This window comes from Filicampus tigris, chromosome 10 (genome assembly GCF_054856515.1).
Source record: "Filicampus tigris isolate MCC_2025a chromosome 10, RoL_Ftig_1.0, whole genome shotgun sequence".
Taxonomy (NCBI): Eukaryota; Metazoa; Chordata; class Actinopteri; order Syngnathiformes; family Syngnathidae; genus Filicampus; species Filicampus tigris.
In genome coordinates this window covers 23,420,538-23,442,609 of record NC_141226.1, presented here as the reverse complement: position 1 = coordinate 23,442,609, position 22,072 = coordinate 23,420,538, and the positions used below count along the sequence as shown (strand labels likewise).

The window sequence follows — 22,072 nt, the reverse complement described above, 5'->3', positions numbered from 1 at the left end:
ATGTATTGTGACACAGATTAAAATTTAAAAAAAAAAAAAAATCAACTTTTTTTTTCTTCCTAGCACAACAAGCTTTTGACATATTGTTATTGTTTTGAGAAATACTTTTTCAATGATTTTCAGTTTTTAATTTTTTTTTTTTATGTGGCTAAAACAGAGCCCAGTGAATGCCGCCGACCACCAATGTAAAAACTTGGAGCGCCTTTGTTCTCATCCTGGGTTATCTAATGCAATTGCGATTTGCAGTTAGCTAGCTAGCGTTAGAGTGCCTCGTTGTTGCCACGTGAAAAAAGTCCTGCAACAACCCAGTGGGATATATTCCAGCAACTGGAAGCTTTATTTCAAAACCTTTTCTCAAACATGTACTTGTATACATTTACAAACGATATCCAGGTAGTCACAAATTTTTTTATTATGGTTTTTAATTAACAAGATAAGGTCTCATCGATTGTCCATGACGTTGAGAAACACTATTTGAGGCTAGTTGGACTGTTAATGGACAGAAGAAAAAGTTGGATGGTAAACTAGCTCCAAAATTGACCTTTGGATTACACCATCATCGAAATTCATTTTAATATTAAAATTTTGAATATTGTTCTTAAATAATGTATGACACACTGTAAATAATAGATGTTCAAAGTTGAGGCCTGAATAGCTTTACTGGTTAAATTGCAATTCCATCAGCCCACGGGTGGGCCCGCATGGTGCCCGCGGGACTCGCTATACACAGAAAAAGTTGGAAGCATTTCGCGGGCTTGTTATATATGGTTAGAAAACGGAGTTTCCGCTGATTCGAATGATACCAAACACTATAAGAGACAATCATATCTGCAGGCTCGGCGAGCATTTAAATCAAAACAATCCGCTAACACACAAAATATATGGAACTCACCGTTTCAGCCTCAAATGTCCGACACAATTTCAGAATCCATCAGAAATTATCATATTACATTGACAAGGGTCCAGTAAAAGTATTCCAGTAATATAGTTAGTCCACAACAAGCCTGATATCCATAAAGCCACGTTATTAGATGCCCCAACCTACATGTTGGCGTTGCTATCAGGTACGCATACTTTGCACATATTTTCCATCATATTAAGTTAGCTTTGACGATTCGGCTACACGAGACTTCAAAACATAGGCTGCGCCTTGTTTGATTAATTGCTTACTTGATCCAATAAACGAACGTTTCCTGTGTCAGGAGTTCAACAACAGCCAATGAACAATATGTGCGTAAATAGTACCACCCCCGCATATCGACGATTCGTCAGTTGTGTTTGCAGTCACAACCAAACTTGCTAAGCAGGTGATTGACGCATTCAACAGCCAATGAAATTCTTCACAAAAAAAAAATCTGTAACACGGAAATTTTTTTAACAAAAACAAATAGTGCGCGTAACTTGCGTAACACACTTTCAAAGCCGACCTTCTTTGATTTTTTTGCGTTTTTTTAAATCTGGACGTAGGCTATGATAGCGCCAAGTCTGTCTTACTTTTCATTAGAACTCGTGATTGTTGAAGCATTCCACAACAGCAGCCTTTTCTCCTACGTATGTGAACATGGTTGCAATTGTACCCCCCAAATGGCGCACGTTTGGTTCGCCTGGACATGTCCTTAGTAAAACTTGTGTAAAATACTCATTTTCTGTCGTATTATTGTCAAATTTGGAATTGGAGGAGCCTTTGAGCTGTAATCCTGTAGTGTTACTTTAGTCCAAATTACTACATAATTTTCCAGACAGATTTTTTTTAGAAAAAAAAAAAAAAGCGACATAGAATCTGCCTTCTTTTATGTATTCAAACTTCCATAATTCATTGCCAGTAGCAAATAAAAAGATTCTGCTAGTCAAGGAGAAAAATTCAAAGTGTTATATTCAAAAGAGACCAAAACTATGCTGATACTCCAAAAGGTTCAAGTACAGCTTCAATTTGACTTTGGATGCACCTTTTTAGGCGGTAAAAATGCCAGGTGGCGTTGCAACGGGTTAAATAAGCTCTAAATTAATATTATGGGTGCTACTCAGGCTCAAAGCAGCATTTGAAAGAACACATATTTTAAATAAGTGCAAGCAAGGGAATAAATATTAAATACTGAAACGGTTCAAATGTAACACGCGCCTGCAGAGGCCACAATGAAATAGTGTGTCCAATTTGTGCTCATCAGGTAGGGACCATAGAGTGCATCCTTTTTCATCATTTTCCTCACACGTTTCCTGCCATGTGCACAAGAGTGTTGCGGAAATATTAAAACATGGGGGAAAAAAAACAAACAAACAGAGTGCATCCTTTTTCATCATTTTCCTCACACGTTTCCTGCCATGTGCACAAGAGTGTTGCGGAAATATTAAAACATGGGGAAAAAACAAACAAACATTAAAATGTTAGTATCAACGTGCAAGTACAAATTGTTGCATATTGACTGAGGCCTTGAAAGCAGTCAGTGAAGCCCTGGAATGATAAAGGTTCCAATTTACATTACAGTACAGTATTTTGTTTTCGAGTTTTCCGCGCTTGATTTTTGTTCCAACTACTACTGCCAGAGACTTTTGACGCCCTCAAATGCAATATCTACAAACATCAAAATTGGGTCTATTATAATCTAACACTGCACATACTCCAGGCCGAGTCAGGATCAGGGAAGCGGGAAGAGGAAGGCGGACGGCGAAGCTCCGCTAGTGTGATTTCGGGATGTAGTGTACAAGGGGGGGGTGGAGGAAAAAAAAAAAAGAAAGAGCGTTTGTGTCGTCAAACGTTGGCGAGCTCCTCGGCTTCGTCTCTGTTCTCGTTGATGTCGGCCAGAGTCCTGACGAAGCGCGTCCACTCGTCAGCCTTGGGCACGCAGATTTGCTGGGGAAAAAGATGGAAGACGATGAAAAGCATCTGACAAAGCAGTGTTGGAAAGTAACCAAGCACAAATACTTTGTCGCTGTCCTTAAGGGGGAAGTCGACCCCAAACTTTCCTTTAATAATTTAATAATATGTTCTATACAGCCCCGCTCGCCTAAACGCAGTATCCTGATGAATATTGCAAAATCCACCCGTTTTCATCCGTCTCAGTGGGCGGCCATTTTGCCACTCATGGAGAACAATCAACGTTTGGAATGCGCTCATTTGGTGGCCGCTTTCGCTCACCTCGCCCACATCGTACACCTGCACTTGTCCCTCAGAGTCTCCGCTGGCGATCTCTTTTCCGGAGTGAGCCCATCGCACGCGGTTGAGTGCTGGAGCGCCTTCCACGTAAACGCTGGCGGTGGGAACCTGGGGAACAATAAGTGGTGCTACTGTGAGAAGACCACCTAAAGCCTCGCACCCCCCCGCCCCCCTCCCCAAAAAAAAAAATAGAAGAGTACGAGCAGTTCCACTGAGTACTCCACTAGTGGGCGTACCTCTGTGTCATTGTTGAGGTTCCACAAGTCCAGACGACCGGCAAGGTCCACGCAAGCGAAGAGCGCAGGGTGCGTTGGAGACCACGCGGCATCGTACACGTAATCGCAACTGTCCTCAAAGGAGTACAGTGGGCGAGTGCTCTGCATGGAGAAAATTGATTGGCAAGAATGTCACAGAACTGTCAAAAAAAAAAAAAAAATGGTTTCCACTGACACCTATTTGGAAGTGTTGATATTTTATTAGGGTCCTACAAAACAGGTCAAATTCATGGTGGGAAAAGTTTCGAAATGATTGATCTCACATCACAAAAACGTTTTTACATCCGTTGCGATTCCACCCCAAAACTGCAACGTAGCGAGGCCACGGGAGCCGACCAGCAATATGGCGGCGGAACGCTGTAAGTGTGAGTGTAAATGTGTCACCTTGGTGCTCCAGAGTTTGACGGTCCAGTCGAACGAAGAGGAGATGAAGAGATGCGAGAAGTCCACGGGTCCGGCTGCGGTATGACAGCTCAAGCCCGTCACCGGGCCGTGGTGGCCCTCAAACACCTCAGTGATGCCCGCCTTACTGGAAGGAACATGCGACACACACAAATTGGAACCACCCTCGTAGTAAGGACAGTGGCAGCTCTGGTACCTTCGGTACCTTGGCCTTCAGTGGGGATACTGAATTTCGTTCTCTGTGACGCGCAATGACAATAAAACTCAATTTCCAAATTCGCTTTTCCATAAAAGAAAATAAAGAAATTAAGAAATAAAAAACACGATTGTGTTGTAAGTAAGTAAAAGGCAGCGATTCGATTTGCAATCTTTTAACTCATTACAAGTTAGTTCGTTTTAATGAATGATTTAGGCTACAGTCAAGTTTTGCTCTGGCCAACCAATTCGAGGACAGTGAGGACTAATTTGAAATTTGATTGGGTAACAAAACAGTCCCATAGCTAACAACAATTTAAATTACATCGACCATCTTTACTGACTCTTAAGGCCCTGGGAAGATTAGATTGACATGGCAACATGGCAACGCCGAAATCTGATTGGACCCAAAAAAAAAAAAATCCAACATCCACACAAACGTACTGGAAGCAGTGCAGCCAAGCGAAACGAAATAAAAAGACTGCTGGGAATTAATGAATACAATTTAATAGCGCAAATATTAGCTGGGAGCTTCTGACCACCACTGCTAGCTAACCATTAACTTTGGTCCGAATCTTTGGCGGAAACTCCGCACGAGACCTCACCTTCCATGTCGACAGGCGGTATAGACGGAGCCATCCTCGCTGCCCACAACAAAGTTGTTCACGTCGCCTAGCGGGAAGGCCATGGAGGTGACAGCCACCGCCTTGCTCTGCTTGAACACCAGCTCCAGGCTGTCCTGTTTCACCCCAAAAGAATCTCACCAATTGCAATCTCAACAAGGAGCGGTGCTGCTCGTACCTGCGGCTGCGACAACATGTCCAGGCTCCACGAGCACATCTTGCCGTCTGTGGAGATGCTGATCAAGTTGTTGGCGTTCTGGGTTCCCACCACATTCACGCAGTAAACGGGATGCTGCGACACAACAGTCGACGGACAAGCGAGTCTGGCGAGAGCGCGTTGGCGTCGGTGCGATGTGAGCGGCGGGGCATTACAGTGTGCGCGGCGGCAGACAGCGGCGTTCTCTGGACGGGGGTTCGCTTGTTGCTGCGGTTGTCCCATAAGACAATTTGTCCCGAGTAGGTGCCGCCAACAATGAGGTTGGGGTGAAACTTTGCAAAGCTGGCTGACATCACCTCCGACTGAAGAAAGGCACACAAAACAGTCAGGCTTTATTTACGATTTCATTTGGGAAGTGGAGCTTATACTGGGGAGGGAGGGGCGGTGGGGGGCGTCGCAAAAAACTATTTGCAATAAAATACTATAATGTATTATTTAATAAACGTACCTGGCAGTGGAAGATGTACTCCGGGGTGTTCTTCTTGTATTTCAGGTTCCAGACCAGAGCGACTCCATCAGGCTCATGAGGAGAGTCCTCATTGTTGTTGTAGGAGGCCACAAGCAGCTCTGGGTACTGGTGGAACGCAGTCACATCATTACGTATAAGCGTCTTTTACAAGTATGGAGACACCTTGACTTAAAGTGGAAAAGTCAAACAAAACATATTTTTTTGTCAAGAATGTGTTCTATGCAAGCCCACTAGTTGAAACAAGACATTCTGATAAATATTGCCTTTGTGGAATAAGAGTTAATCCACCTGTTTTTGGGCCATCTCTGGGGGCGGCCATTTTGTCACTTCTGTCGACTGAAGATGACATCACAGTCGCTCGGGTAACCAATCAGGTCAGGGCTGACCCGTTTTCTGAAGCTGAGCCGTGATTGGTCGTTACCTGAGCAGTTGTGATGTCATTTTCAGTCCACAGAAGTGACAAAATGGCCGCCCCCAGAGATGGCTAAAAACGGGTGGATTTCTCATATTTCTCCACAAACGCATTATTAACCAGAATGCCGTGTTTCAACTAGTAGGCTTGCATAGAACATATTCTTGACAAAAAAATATGTTTGGGTTGATTTCCTGTGTAAAATTGCCCCAAAGTAAAAGTACAGTGGGGGGGAAATGGCATAAAGGTGGAACTTTGGTTCACTCACAAATTGGTTTGCAAACAAATTTTTCGGACAAATATTAATGATTGCGTTCACAATGTATGCTGATTCAAACTAGTCCTGCATTGCAAACCCACTTGCGGAGACCAGTCCAGACAGGTGACCACTCTGTTTTTGGTCCAGCGTTCATCTGCAAACTGTCTGTTCAGAACCAGCTTGGCGCCCGCCTGCAGGTCCCTGAAGAGGACACAAGACGTTGCCAGTCCTGCATTGCATCTCCGTCCGCATTTCTTTTGTCTCTCTCTCTCTCTCTCTCTTTCTCTCCCCCTCTCCCCTGACTGGGCCTCACCCTTCCTTGTCCTCCAGATCTCGCCCGCTGTAGTCAAAGCAGACGTCCACCTGCTCGCACAGCGCCCGCTCCAAAACCCTGCTGCCTCGTTCGAAAAAGGCCAGGAAGTCCTCAGAGTGCAACACCTGCAGCTTCTCTTCTTCTGTCAGCTCCTTGGGGGTGTCTACACACACAGAGGACAACTTATTATTATTTTTTTTTTTTAAGTATCCTGGTACTTTTAATACTTTGTTATACAGTTTGATTTGATTTGACTTTGTCTGAAGGTGTGATGTTACCAACCTTCCTCAGGTTGGTCACCCTGGCTTTCCTTCTCCTCCTGAGCGTCCCCTGCAGGTGGCGGCGCACTTACTATCTCATCATCCTCATCCTCATCTGTAGAGCACACAAAATACACACACAAGACAATCCAAGGCATACTGTGATCTACCACATATTCAGTTTGAAATTTGCAAGTTTACATTGTTTTTGTTTTTCAGAACCCTTTCCTCTATTTGCTTATAATGGCATTTATTTGATCACGTTTACTTTGGCGCCACCTGGTGGAATCTTGGCGTTGTTGGGTTTAATCTATTCATAGTGGTGTACATTGTTGTTACAATTAGCTTGTATTCCCTAAAAATATTAGAAGGCGAGTTTAATGACTTCATATTGCTTAAAGTGCTCGTGTGGATATTTATTTGCCCTTGTGTGATGTCAGGTCAGTTTGTGCTAGCATGTGTTTTAGGCTAGCATGCGAGCTAATAATATTGATTGAAAACAAAAAACAAAAAAAAAAAAAACATTTGTTTACCTGCTTTTTGATCTGTGTGAGCTTCAGTGGGGGTCTGAGTTTCTTTTGAATAGGACACCATTTCTTTGGGGACAATGTCCACCTGGGTCACTTTCGACATGCCGAGCCTCACAGCCCCACGCCTGCATTAGAGGCACGACAGCGGACGTAAACATACGAGCAAGACTGCGGCGTCAGAGAGCACTTGAGATGACAGGAGACGCCATGATGAGGGCTAACAGACATATTACTAACACTCAAACGTATTTGGACACTTCTGAGTTGAAACTAGAGAAGCTAATTAAAGCTGCAAGCTAGAGGAGGTGAGAGGAGGAGCAGTACCCCATCAGCTCAGAGTCGGAGTGGAGTTGCAGAGTAGAGGGGTCAGGATCCCAGTGCAAAGTCCTTAAGGGGCCAAACGCAAGAGACAAGAGAGACGGACGGGAGAAAGCGCACACGTGGAACGGCAGCGAGATGAGCCGACGGCACAAGAAGACGGGTCAAGGGTGAGATGTGGTCGAGTTTAAGATGGAGGAGACAGTCAAAAGAAGGTAAGGAAGAAAGGGGAGAGAAGAAGTGCGTGTTAATCGAGTAAACAACGTGCTGGTGAAAAGGCAAAGAGGACACATGGGTGTGCAAACGTTTGTGCTCAGAGGCCACAATTCATTTTCACAATGGAGATTGCCAGGTCATTTGTAGATGAGGTAGAAAACTTCTTAAATAATTCATATGTGTATCTTACATAGTTTCTTTTGATAATAAATGAGATTGGATTCTTCTCGTTTTTGTAAGGTTTTTGATTTTTGATTAATTGAATTAGAATTACACACCTAAAAGCACTTCATTATACATGCAAAATTGTTTATTTTATTCATAGCCCAGATTTTATTTTTCTAGGGCTGTCACTAACGAATCTTTGTAGAATCGGTTATTCTATCGATCATTCCATTGATTACTCGAGTAATCGCCATTGGACATTTGTCGCCGGAAAAGAGCGTCCGCGCCAACAAAGTCCGTGCGGAAACACAGAAGTGGCCAAATATTGGTTCCGGGTTGCTGCAAATATGTTTTATATGTAGTTTGGAGGCAGAAATATTTGTGCTGACCAATTTTTGTGGTTGTCTTAACCGAGCTAGCCGGCTTTATTTCCCAGCCCTATTTTTTCCTTGTACAATAAATTACCTAACTATTTAACTCATTCACTGCCAGACATTTTAGGCGCTCTTTTACCCTAACGTTTGAAAACATTTGAAAATAATATAAATACATTCTTGGGATTGAATGGCTGGACTGTGAGAAGTCAAATAAATATGTCAATGTCAGTGAATGACTTAATAAGATAAATGATCTTTTTTTTTAAATATACAATATACATTTTAATTCACCAATTGTAAGGAGGAAAAACGTTCTGTTAATCTGTGACAATGAGCTGCTGTATCCAAATTTCTGCCTTTTTTCTGCCTTTACAAAAACAATAATGCTCAGTCTTAACTGACATTAACAGAAACTTGATTTAATTTGTTCATTATTGTGGTTGAAAAGTTGTACATCTGCATCATAACTGAGAGAGGTTACATTATGAGACTAAATACGGTCAACACAATAGAAAGTATTATTTTATATTAATACAGTTCTCGGTGTCAATTAAACTATGCATTATTACCTTAAAATGGAAGTCAAGAATGTTTTTTTTTGCAATAAGATGAAAGTGTCCATGACACGTCACGTGACCAAACGTAGCAGGGGGCGGGGCTGTATAAAACGTCAGCCTCCTTGAATGGCGGAAAACGGGTTGGATTAACCTGCTTAATTCTTATTCCACATTCAGAAAAACGTGTTTAAACTAATGTGTATTGTGTGCACATGGAACATATTGCAAAGAACATTTTAGGCTTGACTTCTGCTTTAATGCAGTATTGGATTTCGCATTAGGTGTAGTACCTAATGGAGTGTCTAGTGATCTCCCAAATACACACAGCATGCATGCGCACACACACCTTGGTCCTGCGTTTCCGTCCCCAGAATCCTGGCTTCCTGCGTCGCTGGCCACTGATTTGTTGGAGGGAGACATGGGGGCGGGGACTAGGTAGTGAAATAGACAGGTATCCTCTGTTACTACCCTCAGGGGCTGAGCTGTGGCTGTTTGACCAGTAGGTGGCGGGAGTGAGTGGGAGAGTGGGGGGGGGGGGGGGGGGGGGGAGAGTAGGAGTAGTAGCAGTGGCGAGTGGATAAGTGAAGCATGCAGCAAGGGGGCCGAGACAAAGATATCCACACACACGCACCCACACACACACACACACACACACACACACACACACACACACAGAGACAGACAAATAGGGGAAAAAAGAGAGAATGAACACAAAGGCTTAGGTGTCATGCACAAAATGGTCAGATAATGTGTGAGGTGAGAGGGGTGAACACAACTTAGCCAAACTGAAACATTAGACTTTGTTAAAGCTTCAGCGTATCAAGAAGTCCATCAGAGGCTGTTAATTGTACAGAGGTGCTTTGACTTAAGCAGGGTTCCATTATTACCTTTGTACAGTACAAAATTACAATAACAATACAGATGTCATAAATATTAAGGATGAACTCAACACGCTCTTGCTTTTTTAATATTAACTATTCAATTCTTTTAACTTTATCCACTTAAATTAATCAATCATTATTGATCTTTTTCATGCGCTGCACACATTTATTTACGTGTCTGGTTAAATTCTTCCACAAGACCAAACAAAGTTAAACGTTAAAGCCATTTTTGTCTTGTACTGCCACCTGCTGTCGACTGAAATTGACATCAAAGTGCCCACAGGCTCACCCTGTGAACGTCACAGCTCACCTGTTTTCCGGGTTCTGTCATACGATGTTCGCAAATTGAGTCCGTGGACACTGGCTGTCATATCAATTTTAGTCGACAGCATGAACGACAACATGAAAAGTTGAAGTGATAAAGCCGCAGAATTGTTTGCATTACTGTTGTAGTAAGTGAGCTGCTCCAATTGATGTACCGGTAGATAAATAAACTGCCTTTCATGATAATTCATGGTTCATTTGCCTTTATTTGAGCATAAGCCTAACCTATAAGACCAAAACATTTATGTACAATAAATTGGATATTATTTATTGTAATACAGATTAATTTTAATTCTATTAATTTTATATATACATAATATACATATTATATATATATATATAATATACATATTATATACATATATATATATACACATACATATTATATATATATATATATATATATATATAATATACATATTATATACATATATATATATATATATATATACACATACATATTATATATATATAATATATACATATTATATATATATACATATACACAAAATTTTGTATTTTTTTCAAAATCATTTAGCCTTACTGGTAAGTCAAAGTACCATTGCAGTGGAAAAAAAGAAGCACATGCGTGTGTGTGTGTGTGTGTTTGTGTTTGTACCGTGTTGTATGTCAGGGGCAATTCCAACACTCTGCAGCAAAGCCTCGGCTTCCTTCCTCTTCTTCTCCAGGTCCGAGTCTTCGGCACCCGCCTCCACAGCACGCTTTGAGTCTCCCTGCAGAGGACAAGGACAAGCTCCAAGACCACTTCCCACATCTTAATTTGTGTTATTGTTAGAGCGACTAACATCCTTCTTCTTCTTCTCCTCTTCTTTTCTCTTCTTCTCCTCTCGAATCTGGGCGATGCGCTGTTTCTTCCTCTCTAGCTCGGCCTTCAGCTCACTCTTGTCAGACATACTGCGGGAAGATGGCGGCATCTTCTCATCAATTATACTTAATACAAGAAAAAAAAAGCCTCCAAATTTGCACAAAATGTTTCACATTTAAAATCGTCATGCATGTTTTGACACGAGATGTCAGCACAAGACTTCAGAAAACCTTTTGAAATAAGTTACATTTCAATTGACTTGTGTTTCATGTTCGATGCCATAATAAAAGAGAAGTCAAGAAATAAACTGGATTGTGCAACAATCCTAACCCGCGGGCCCTAATTTGCACCTCTGCCCAGTACAAACACGTGAACATGAGAATATGATTTAGCCTACATGTTAGCGAACAAAACCAGTGTTTATGTGATGTCTGGGCTGATGTAAGCATATCAAGAAGTGGCCCTGGGCCTGTCACATTGCTAATGTGTGAACAGCTGCTTGTTACAATGTTCTCTTTATATGTGCTCACTGCCGAGATAGGGCGTTGTTTTTTTAACTAAAGTGAAAACCATTTTTGACACAACCGGGACGGATAAACATACCAAAAGCTGTGTCAGTAACATAGAATTAGAACACATACATCGTTTATTATCATGTACTCTAAATTACTACTCCTCTTGCCCATCTATGACGTCAGTGTTTCCAAGATGCTCAACACTGCTCCTTCTGCGGTCCTAACAACTACAAATAACAATAGCTACTATGACCAATTGAACACGTTTTAAAATCGAGCGAGGTTTGTGTCACTCGAGCATGTCGCATACATGTTTTTCACCGAGTAGGGACATTGACAAACATACTTTAATCTTAATAAAAGCGTTATTGTCATCTTGGACAAGCAGCTAGCTGTCAAGGTTAGCAGGCTAATCCGAGAGGGCCCGCAAGAAAGCATCGGAAAAAACAACCGCACCCATTTGTTGAAAGCCAGCTAAACACGTAGCAGGGGAAGATTCGATAGGCAATAAACACCTGACGTCCAAGTAAAGCAGTCTAGTGACAAAGCAGTCCGGTTTGGTTGGCCTGATTCGCGAGGAGAAGAGAAGAGAAGTGATGAGCGGTGATGATGCTGGAAGCTGGAGTGCCAGACAAGTCCCAGAAGACGCCGCCCGGCCGCCGCTGCTGCTTTCTTCGTCGAAGCTTGGAATGAAACAAGCCGGGATTTACCGCCACCTATGGGCGAGAATTGTACAATACAATGCAACGCAACTTTGTCTATAAAAGTCAAGTCAAGTCAAATTTATTTATATAGCCCTTAATCACAGTAAAGTCTCAAAGGGCTTCACATATGCACCAGATCATATACACGACATCCGCTGATCTTAATCCCCAGGAGGGCAAGGAAAAACTCAAAAAGCGCATTTCATTACAGCAGCAGCTGTCACAAAGCACTTTGTATTTAAGAAAAATAGCAATAATACAACAAGAAAGACAGAGTAAGCAATACATCTCGCGAGAATAATAATAATAATTATTGTTGTTGTTATTATTTTAATTATTATAAGGACAACAGTCAATTTAAGTGTCAATCCGCTAGACGGCAGCACCGCCTCACCACAAACCCGGAAATGTATATCTTCCAAATCCCTTCCGCTGACAGACTGTTCCACTTTTGTAGTCCCCAAATTGTTGACCTGTCAGCGTTGTAGTACAACTGTCACTGCTCTGCTGCCGAATTGCGTGTCTCTCCTTGCTCTGTGCACTCACTGCTCCGCGGCTAGCACAGCGAGCACCAGGGCGTAACACCACGCCACAGGGGGCATTGTTTCAACTTGTCTCCGTCCGACTCGCTCGCTCCAAGTTAGCTCACAAGCCGAACAAGTTGACAGCTAGCATCGAGCTCGTAGTCGACGGTAGTTAGCGATCTTCCTGACAGTTAGCCGGCTAGCTAGCTTTGCGTAGCGAGGGGGCACCGAGAAACCAACAAGTAGCACACCGGACAAAAGTGAACAGTAAGTAAATAACAACACAACAAAGCGAATGTACACGAAGTTGTTAGCACGCTGAGTTGATGTGTTGAGAGAAAAGAAAGCAAGCAGACTTCAAGCTGCTCAACCAGTGTCACTGGTTATCTGCTTTCACTCGCTTTTTCTTTCAGCTGATTTTCACCTTGAGAAGTCTTAAAAATAGCCTGCACGTCCACTTTGGACGGAGCAATGCCTTTTGACTCAAACGTTACGTGGTGATTTTGCTCAAAACTGTGAGTTTTGGATGGAAGAAAATAAAAATTAACTTCCACGACGAAATTAAAAAGGACCTGACTTCAATTGGCACTCGCAAAGTGCTTTCAGTGGTTAAGACACAGAATTACAAATATTATGCAGTTAATATATATGAAAACAATAAATAAAACGCTGAAGTCTTGCTTGCCTCAACAAATGTGCTTATAACTGCTGTATACAGATGTGGAAAATCTCAGCTTCATAATTAAAAAAAAACATTCCATTACTTGAGAGACAATTAGTAGGATTGCAACTCGACATTTGACAGAAATTAAATCGTGATCATTGTTGTCCAGAGTAAAAGCAAATGTTTGCAAATGTCTTATTTTAGGGGGGGGAAAAACACAAAGATAAACAGTCTACTTTCATGGAGGACTATGTAAAAGCATTGGTGTCCAAACTACGACCCTGGGGCCATTTGCGGCCCACCATCCATTTTTCAGCAGCCTGCTGCATAATCTAAAAATGACCTTTGACATGGCCACTAATAATAATAAATGGGTTCATACAATGTAGCTAAAAAAAGATAATTACATTTTAGAAGCAAAAATTCGGATGTATAAACATTGATAATCCTCAAGTAACTGTTATAAAAATGGTTAGTTTACGACAGTTTGCTCTTGTTTTGCTTCTGGATGTGGAGATGGGATTTGGTTGCTGTTCAGTGCAGGGGTGGATCTACTCTCGTATGAGATGAGTAGGGACAAAAAGTACTTGTCTCTCCAAGTACCACCAGCATTAAAATACAATTAATGTGTCGGGTGCACGTGTTCATCAAGCAGAGGGCTTATTCTTCAAAGGTATTTAGAATAATGTTATAGCCACCCAAAAATTATCCACAGTTTGAATGTTAATGTGGTGCTTAAATATAGGGCAATAAAAAACTATACACAAGTAATGATTCAATTAAAAATGGATTGCAGATCAAACTTGAGAATGGTACCTAAACACTGTTGGCTTCATAACAGTTTGTTATTTATGATACCCGAACCTTAAGTTGCATTATTATACGGTGTCATTTATTTTGAGTGTAACAATGTGACCCATATTGCAGTCTTGCTCCTAAATCGTGAGAAATCGTTATCAAGTAAATACTTGTTCGGGGGAATTGTCCCTGAAAAAAGTGGTATTGGCAACAAAGGGTTGCTCACGAAGCATGTGGTTAAACAGGACTTGTGACTCGCAACCTTTTATGGCTGCGCGTGCGATGAAATGCGCAGGCCGAGCGTTGGCACGCCTTCCGCCGTCACTTGTAATTGTGCAGGCCTTTATATAATGCGCACAGCTGCAATGCTCACTCAAAAAGAAGCCAGAGGAATCCCGCCTCCTGGGTGTTTAAAAATAACAAACACGCCCCGTGAAGGCCTCGAGCATTGTTTGTCGCATGTCTGGAAGTGGCCTTTTTTGCGTCGCTCTCAGAGGTTCTGGGTTTAAATCTCATCTTGCGTTTAATGCACTGGTCAACAGCAAATTTGAATCAGAAGCGCCTTTATGTGTCGCTAAATGTCATTTTGACGCAGACTTCAAAAATGTCTTGACTTGTTTTCAAGATAATCTGGTTTTTGAGATATTTTTCTTTTTTGTTGTTGTTTTTAAGTTTGACCTATAGGCCTAGTAATTTTTAGTGGATTTGGAATGATGTATAGGACAAACATAGTACCTCAATGATATAAACATTTTCAGTACGTTTATTTCTGTGAAAAGATGTAAAAAAAAAAAAAAAAGAAAAGTTTTTGCATATGATGTTGTTTTCCAGTTTTGTGCCATCCTTGAATGGTAATTTAATTTTCTGCAAGACAGACCTTTGCGCTGTGAAAAATGATTTTGTTGTTAGCTTCAAACCCTTTATTGTTGGGTTAGGATAGTGGATCTTTTATTCAGCACATGCATTGAGAAATGTATTATGAAATATGAAAAATATGAAAGATATTAAGAACACTTTTTTTTTTTTTTAACATATCGCTGGTGTCGGGCCAAAACTTTGAACCTCCAAAATAGTCACTTTTCAGGAGACCCCAAAAGTTTGTTCAAGCATTAGCATTGCATCGTGAAAGAGACATAGTGTGTCTTTTCCCTCGGAAGAAACACATTTTCACGCGCTTTGAAGTAATCAAGTCAAAACAGGAATTTGGGCTATGTCATTGGGAACGGCGTAGCAGATGCTAATTATGTTCTCCAAATGGAGCAGTGTGCGCACGCGGCGGCGGTCCACTCAGCTGACAGTGATGTCACGGGGTCAGCTGAAGTCAATAAGCATCCGACACGTTTTTTTTTTTGTTTTTTTTTTGCTGCGTCAATAAGACCACATGTGACATTAGCCGGCCGCCGCTCTCTGCTGGCACTTGGTCGGAGCAGCTGTCATGATCGTTTGTCTTCCCGTCTGAACTCAGATGCAAAGCACCAGCGTGCCACTTCAGTCCAGGAAGAGGAAACGAGATGTCTCCAACGTGGACAACGAGGTGGGAGAAAGGATTGGGAAAATCCCCAGATGCACTGTGGTGAGTCGGCACCAAAACTTGCACGCACGCACGTGTGTGTGTGTGTGTCACCAGGGTTCACTTGCTGCCAACTTCATTAATGCACAATTAAAAGAGAGCACGGGGCTTGTTTGGTCATGAAAAGTCGGCATGTTGCTTTACATGAACTGCACCTGGAAGGTAGACGGTACACTGCACTGTTTTTTGGGCCGCTAGTACGGATTAACGGCATCGCCACTTTATATACGACAATGGGTTTTCGTGGAAAACAGGACATTTTCTGTGTGACCCCAAACTTTTGAATGGTAGTGTATTGTTTATTAGAGATAGGCCGATGCCGATATTAGGGGCCGATATTCATTTTTACTAAAAAGGAAAATATTGGTGTCAAAATAAAAATTAAAAAAACTGAACTTTGTTTAATTGTCGTTGACCATATGTTTATTGAACAATTTTTCAGATTTGCATAACTTTTTTTTTTTTTTAAGTCATTATTATAAATGTTTGCCAATGTGGCCAATTCTAAGAAAAAGAGATATTGTGTTGACTTCAAATAAAAACAAAAAGTGCATAGTGTTCCCAGTGTCAGTAGAATCTCTTATAAAGTTCACTGAATATTTAAATAAATACTTCCTTGAAGTTACCACTGTTTTAAATGGATTTATCGGCCATCAGATTTAAAGAAAAAGACCGATATTCGTCAAAATATTGAATATCGGCGCCGGCCGATAATCGGTCCATCCCTATTATTTCTCATACACTACACATATGTAAAGAGTATAAACATGTCTAAACAGCTCTTGAGCTTAACCTCTCATGCTGATTGTGGGGCTCCTTCAGGGGTTGAAGCACCCGGCGCCTTTCGCCGACGAGCTGGTGCCAGCTAACGCGCAGCCCTACGAGAGGGTCAGCATGGAGGAGGCCAAACGGGGAACGGGGCGTGAGTCAAACTCATCATCCATCCCGTTGCTTCGTCGCATGTCAACAGAATTCCTCATTGATGCCGTTTTCCGTCCATTCAGCCGAAAGGCCGGTGAGGGTGTATGCCGATGGAATCTTTGACGTTTTCCACTCAGGACACGCCAGGGCTCTAATGCAGGCCAAATGCCTCTTCCCGAACACACACCTCATAGTCGGAGGTAAGTGTGTTTGTGTGTGTGTGCGCGCGCGCGCGCTCGGGCTGACTCGGGAAGTTCAGTGGAAGTCAACGCAAACGTTTTTCTTTACGATATGTTTTTTTTGCGCCTTCGCTAGTCAAAAACAGGCCATTCTGGTTAATACTGCATTTGTGGAAAATGAGTTAAGCGGCAATTTTAGCCATCTCAGGCGGCGGCCATTTTGTCACAGATCAGCTGTTTTCTGAAGCTGAGCCATGATTGGTTGTTAGCTGAGCCCCGAGGGTCTGTGATGCCATTTTCAGTCGACGACAAGTGACAATATGGCCGCCCCTTGAGATGGACAAAAACGGGTGGATTTTAATGCTCAACTCATATTCCACACACACATTATTATTATTATATTAAATTGCAACATTTTCTTGTAAAGACATTTTTGGGGTAGACTTCCCCCTTTAAGAAGTGCCGTCCAAATGTTTACATATCATTGTTTCGTCAAACATGAAAAGTAGAAGCGATAAAGTCACACATTTGCCTTTGTATACATGATTGTTGTAATCTAATTTACGACTTACTAAAGTATGTTTATGCCACACTTGTTTGGTAGACTTCTGTGAAGCTGTCATAGTGAACGCATAAAAGACTGCACGTCAAACTAATAACAACTCTTAATTGAAGTAGCAAGATAAACTGACTTTCACATGAATTCAAAAGTAATTTGTCTTTATTTTAGTGTAAACTTATACCTAGAGGACCAAAACGTTAATGTACAGTAAATCTGATATTGTCTATTGTAATACAGATGCTTGTTTGTTTATATATATATATATATCGCATATTAAATCGAAATTAGATTATTTTTTCAAAATTGAAAAAAAAAAATCTCAATTAGATCAATTTTTCAAAATGAAAAAAAAATCTCAATTGGGTCAATTTTTCAAAATGAAAAAAAAAAAAAAAATCTCAATTAGATCAATTTTTCCAAATTTCAACAATGGCGTGATGGCGATTTCACATCCATTTCCCTGCTCCAAGTGTGCAGTGACGACCTGACACACAAGTTTAAAGGCTTCACGGTCATGAATGAAGACGAGCGCTACGACGCCATCCGACATTGCCGCTACGTGGACGAAGTGGTGCGCAACGCCCCCTGGACGTTAACGCCCGAGTTCCTCGCCAAACATCGCGTGAGTGGACGAGAGGACCTGCCCACGTGTCTGTCACATTTTGCTTTTTTTTACGCTCAAACCCGCGGCGGCGCTTCACTTTTGTCGATTGGTCCAGATTGACTTTGTGGCCCATGACGACATCCCGTACTCGTCGGCGGGCAGTGACGACGTGTACAAGCACATCAAGGAAGCGGGCATGTTTGCGCCCACCCAGCGGACGGAAGGCATCTCCACCTCTGACATCATCACGCGCATCGTCCGCGACTACGACCTGTACGTCAGGCGCAACCTGCAGAGGGGCTACACGGCCAAGGAACTCAACGTCAGCTTCATCAACGTAAGGAAGCGCTGGTCGCGTTCGCATCCGTCGCGAAGGTTGAGCGCGGACGCGTGACGCCGCCGTGTTGCGCATGCGCCCGTTCTCCAGGAGAAGAAGTACCACCTGCAGGAGCGCGTGGACAAGGTCAAGCGGAAGGTGCGAGACGTGGAGGAGAAGAGCAAAGAGTTTGTCCTCAAGGTGGAGGAGAAGAGCATCGACCTCATCCAGAAGTGGGAGGAGAAGTCCCGAGAGTTTATCGGCAACTTTCTGCAGATGTTCGGGCCCGAGGGAGCTCTGGTGAGAATGTCTTGTGTTCTTTGTGATGAAAAACACATGATCGGGACAAGTTTTGTAATGGGAGCCAGCTGATGGAAATGAAGAAAGCAGAGGCCGCTTTCTTTCTTTAAAGGGGGGAAATCAACACAAGCATATTTTTTTTCAAGAATATGTTCCCAGCAGGCCCACTAGTCGAATCACGGTATTCTGATGAATATTGCGTTTGAGGAATATGAGTTGAGCAACAAAATGCACCCGTTTTTAGCCATTTCTGGGGGCGGACATTTTGTCACTTCTGTCGACCGAAAATGACATCACAGCTGCTCACGACGACCAATGAACAGGACTAAAACCGAGCACATCTTCTTTAAAAGTTTTTTTAACAACAATCTGAACTATTGAAAAAAAGTGCAATGTTTTCTTAGCCGATATGCAGTTCTTAGCCCAACTGAATTGCAATTTTTACGAAGAAATGACTCGCCCCGGAAAGTGATAATTGCCTGTATAAATACTTTAAACGATCAATTAAGATCCCAAAACACATTACAATAGCATTCCAAACACCTCTTAACATCGTCAAACATTGCTGTACCCTTGTTTAGTCCTAATTTGGCAACACCAAAGCAGACATGGGCGCCATCTTCTCTAGCCTCAATCACAAATAACCTCAATAGCCAAACAAGAAAAACACAACAGATTTTTGGTTTGAATAAAGAAAACGATCATTGTATTGAAAAATCGACTATCAATGTTATTAGAAGCTCTCTGATGTGTGTGCGAACAGAAGCATATGCTGAAGGAGGGCAAAGGTCGCATGCTGCAGGCCATCAGCCCCCGCCAAAGCCCCAGCAGCAGCCCCGCCCGCGAGGAGCGCTCGCCCTCGCCCACCTTCCGCCTGCCCTTCTTCAACAAGACCTCCCCGCCCCCCTCGCCGTCGCCTCACCACAGCGGGGCGCGGGGGTACCTCATCAGCGACGACGACGATAACGACGACGACGACGATGACGACAACTAGAGCCGCCTCAAGCTGGCCAATTTGAGTTTGTTGTTCTTATTTAGTTTTCCCTCCAGCCACCCGGTTCTGTTGTTTTTGTTGCCGGAATTGAGCACTTGTCACCTGTTTATATACTTGTATTCTTATTTTTGTGCACTACTTCATCACACGTTTGTAAGTTGGCCTCGTGAGTAGGGCTGCAAAGAGGTGGAAATGTTTCAGTCAATTTTCATTTTGTTTGATGCTGACGTCAACCTCCGAAAGTAATGGTCCATGTCATTCCCCCACGCCCCATTTTTTTTCCCCCTCAAAAAAACAAACCTAAATGCATTTCTGATTAGATTGTATTTATTAATCATTTCATTTCACGGGTAGAACTCAACGATCTGTTTAACTAAGGATGTAGCTGATTTTAGCAAAGGCGGCCAGCATTATGAGATGTTAAGGCAAAAAATATATGCGTACCGGTATATTTTTGGTCAAAATATTAGCGTTATTTTAAGAGGCTGACGATAAGCAGATATCCATGCAAAATTTATAACTCTTAGACAGCAGTTGGGAGTCAAGTTATTGCTATGCTTGCAGAAAATCTGGTTGTTTTACTCTGATTTTCTCCAACTGTACTTAAATTGGCTTTTAAGAGCCAAATCTTCTATTTTGTAAATTCCCGGCTTACTTGCATTCATGTCTGTGGAAAACTTTGCAACCCTAATCATGAGAAATGTTGACGTTATTGACTCACATTTATAGGGTGATTTACTTCCATCTATGGAGCCACTGTCCAATTTTAATGTTGATCATTTACAGCTTGTCAATGCAACCCTGTTTTTTCTTTGTCCTAACAGTTTAACCTTTTGAGCAAAGAACAGACATTGTTTCAGCTACTTGAAATTTCTGAGCATGTCTTGTATATTCAAATCTAGTGTTATCGTGGCACTCTGCAGGGGGGGGGGGGGGGGGACTGGACTGGGACTCCTTGGCTACACTAACTGGTCCTAACTTTAGGCACACCTGCTAGTCTAATGTGATCCAGTAAAAGAGCTGCACCAAAAATGGACCGTCATTACCTTTTGTAAAGGGTTATTCATCTCATTAGATTGTGCATGTATACCTGGTGTTGAGGCTTTCCCAAAGCAAGTGTCTCCAATGTAATAAATTGGGATGACGTTCGCTGTTGGAATAATCACGTCGCTAATGTCGGGATGTCTTACGGAAACTTTTCAGTCGTCTCAGCGTGATGACTAATGTCAACAACTCCAGTGGCCAGTTGTGTCAGACACCGCTACGATGCTAGTGTACATGTTTTTAAGTGTATATTTGATTTCTTTTGTTCATTTTACTGTTTGGGGTCATTGGGGCCTTCTGTGTAAGAGATGGAAGGAGTAAAATGGGATAAAAGTATTAAACGTGTTGGCCTAAGCATGTGTTGACCGTGTGACAATTCATTTGGTCTAAATTTCATGTCGTGCCTAGCTCCCAGTCTCGATATTAATCAGGCGATTAGTACAATAAATATCTTGAAACTACAATGCACGCAGTGTGCATTCAGGTTTGGGGGGTTTCTTAGACATGTCCTTATTTTCGGAAATAAAAGCACTTTTTGCTTTTGAAATCATGTCAACAATGTCTAAAACAGAAAGTTTTGTGCTCAAGGGCAGGACAGAGTGGCCAGCTCAATTCAATTATTCAAATACAGTCTGTCAGCTACATCCCTCCCATTTAAAAGAGTCGATGACTCAGTGACCATTGATTCATGAAAGGCACAACAACATCCCACAAATCCCCTCCACCTCCCCCATCAAACCACAAAGTCAGCCATATCACATATTTACCTGTTCTTGTAGCTGGTTGCTTTTCTGTCGACAAGTTCTGCTTTGGCACATGTGTTTGCCTGTCCTCGTGGATGTTAGGGCTACTGCTACAAAACCCAAATGTAAACTCCCCATCCTACTCTCTGTAAATTATGGCTTAAGATGATTAAGTGTGATCCTTACCTGCTACCTGATTGTTACAGAGCATCACAATGACTTTGGCCCAAGACAAGTTCCAAACTAGCCTCACGCTGTGCTCTGTGTCATGGCTTACAAATGCCCTGTCACAGTACATATTGAAGTAGGTACTTATTTCCAACTAACTGCTGCTTGAGGCCTACATATGCCACACTCGCATTTTGTCATTCAATACAAATGTTACGAAGGAATTAGAATAAAAGTAGCATTGTAACCTGTTTTCAGTTTAACAACACTTGAATATCGCACGGTAAGTTTTAATTATATTCTAGACGTTCTGAGTCAATCTAAAATGAGTGGTTTACTTAGCTACGCGCAAACAGTTTTCAAACGATGCTCTGTTCGTAAAATTAGGAAGAAATGTGGAAATTGTACGAAATGTTTCTCTTTCCTCCAGCAAAGGCCACCGTACTTAGAACTAGCTGGTCAAGCCGCTAATTTTCGACGCGATATAAAAGCCAAACACACACGTAAAACCAAACACGCACATTAAGTATTTGGAATTTAGAGTCTGTATCACCATTTTCATGCGTTTTCTTACAAACTAACCAGATGCTATCGAGTGACACTTCCGTTTTTATTGCGGTGCATTCTGGGAGTTCAATTCTTATCAGCGAGGTCTCCAGTAAACAAAAGCCTTCCTGTTTACACACAAAACTACTT

The 22,072-nt window shown here is 42.1% G+C and overlaps 2 protein-coding genes across 7 annotated transcripts; one reads left to right on the top strand and one right to left on the bottom strand.

Annotated features, from left to right (window-relative positions):
- Positions 1 to 2,275: 2,275 nt before the first annotated feature.
- Positions 2,276 to 21,993, bottom strand: LOC147141427 (dynein, cytoplasmic 1, intermediate chain 2a-like). 5 transcript variants are annotated; one of them, XM_086043413.1, is made up of 19 exons: positions 21,395 to 21,993; positions 21,233 to 21,318; positions 11,801 to 12,001; positions 10,751 to 10,859; positions 10,564 to 10,678; positions 9,086 to 9,227; positions 7,431 to 7,493; positions 7,110 to 7,231; positions 6,599 to 6,691; positions 6,317 to 6,479; positions 6,105 to 6,204; positions 5,312 to 5,437; positions 5,019 to 5,165; positions 4,825 to 4,938; positions 4,629 to 4,762; positions 3,811 to 3,955; positions 3,388 to 3,528; positions 3,134 to 3,259; positions 2,276 to 2,848 (listed from the first exon to the last, which is right to left on the bottom strand). In XM_086043413.1, the coding sequence occupies exons 4-19, from the start codon at positions 10,856 to 10,858 to the stop codon at positions 2,747 to 2,749; spliced, it is 1,941 nt and encodes a 646-aa protein (XP_085899539.1). In that variant the 5' UTR covers position 10,859; positions 11,801 to 12,001; positions 21,233 to 21,318; positions 21,395 to 21,993; the 3' UTR covers positions 2,276 to 2,746. The 5 variants fall into 5 exon arrangements, with proteins under 5 accessions (XP_085899539.1, XP_085899540.1, XP_085899541.1 ...); XM_086043414.1 differs by having other exon boundaries at positions 9,086 to 9,170; XM_086043415.1 differs by lacking the exon at positions 7,431 to 7,493 and having other exon boundaries at positions 21,395 to 21,992.
- On the top strand, positions 12,413 to 20,360 carry pcyt1aa (phosphate cytidylyltransferase 1A, choline a). Of its 2 annotated transcripts, none has more exons than XM_086043419.1 (8): positions 12,413 to 12,780; positions 15,441 to 15,509; positions 16,368 to 16,467; positions 16,550 to 16,666; positions 17,678 to 17,829; positions 17,927 to 18,148; positions 18,239 to 18,427; positions 19,191 to 20,360. In XM_086043419.1, the coding sequence occupies exons 2-8, from the start codon at positions 15,441 to 15,443 to the stop codon at positions 19,419 to 19,421; spliced, it is 1,080 nt and encodes a 359-aa protein (XP_085899545.1). In that variant the 5' UTR covers positions 12,413 to 12,780; the 3' UTR covers positions 19,422 to 20,360. The 2 variants fall into 2 exon arrangements, with proteins under 2 accessions (XP_085899545.1, XP_085899544.1); XM_086043418.1 differs by having other exon boundaries at positions 12,415 to 12,780; positions 15,441 to 15,548.
- Positions 21,994 to 22,072: the final 79 nt, after the last annotated feature.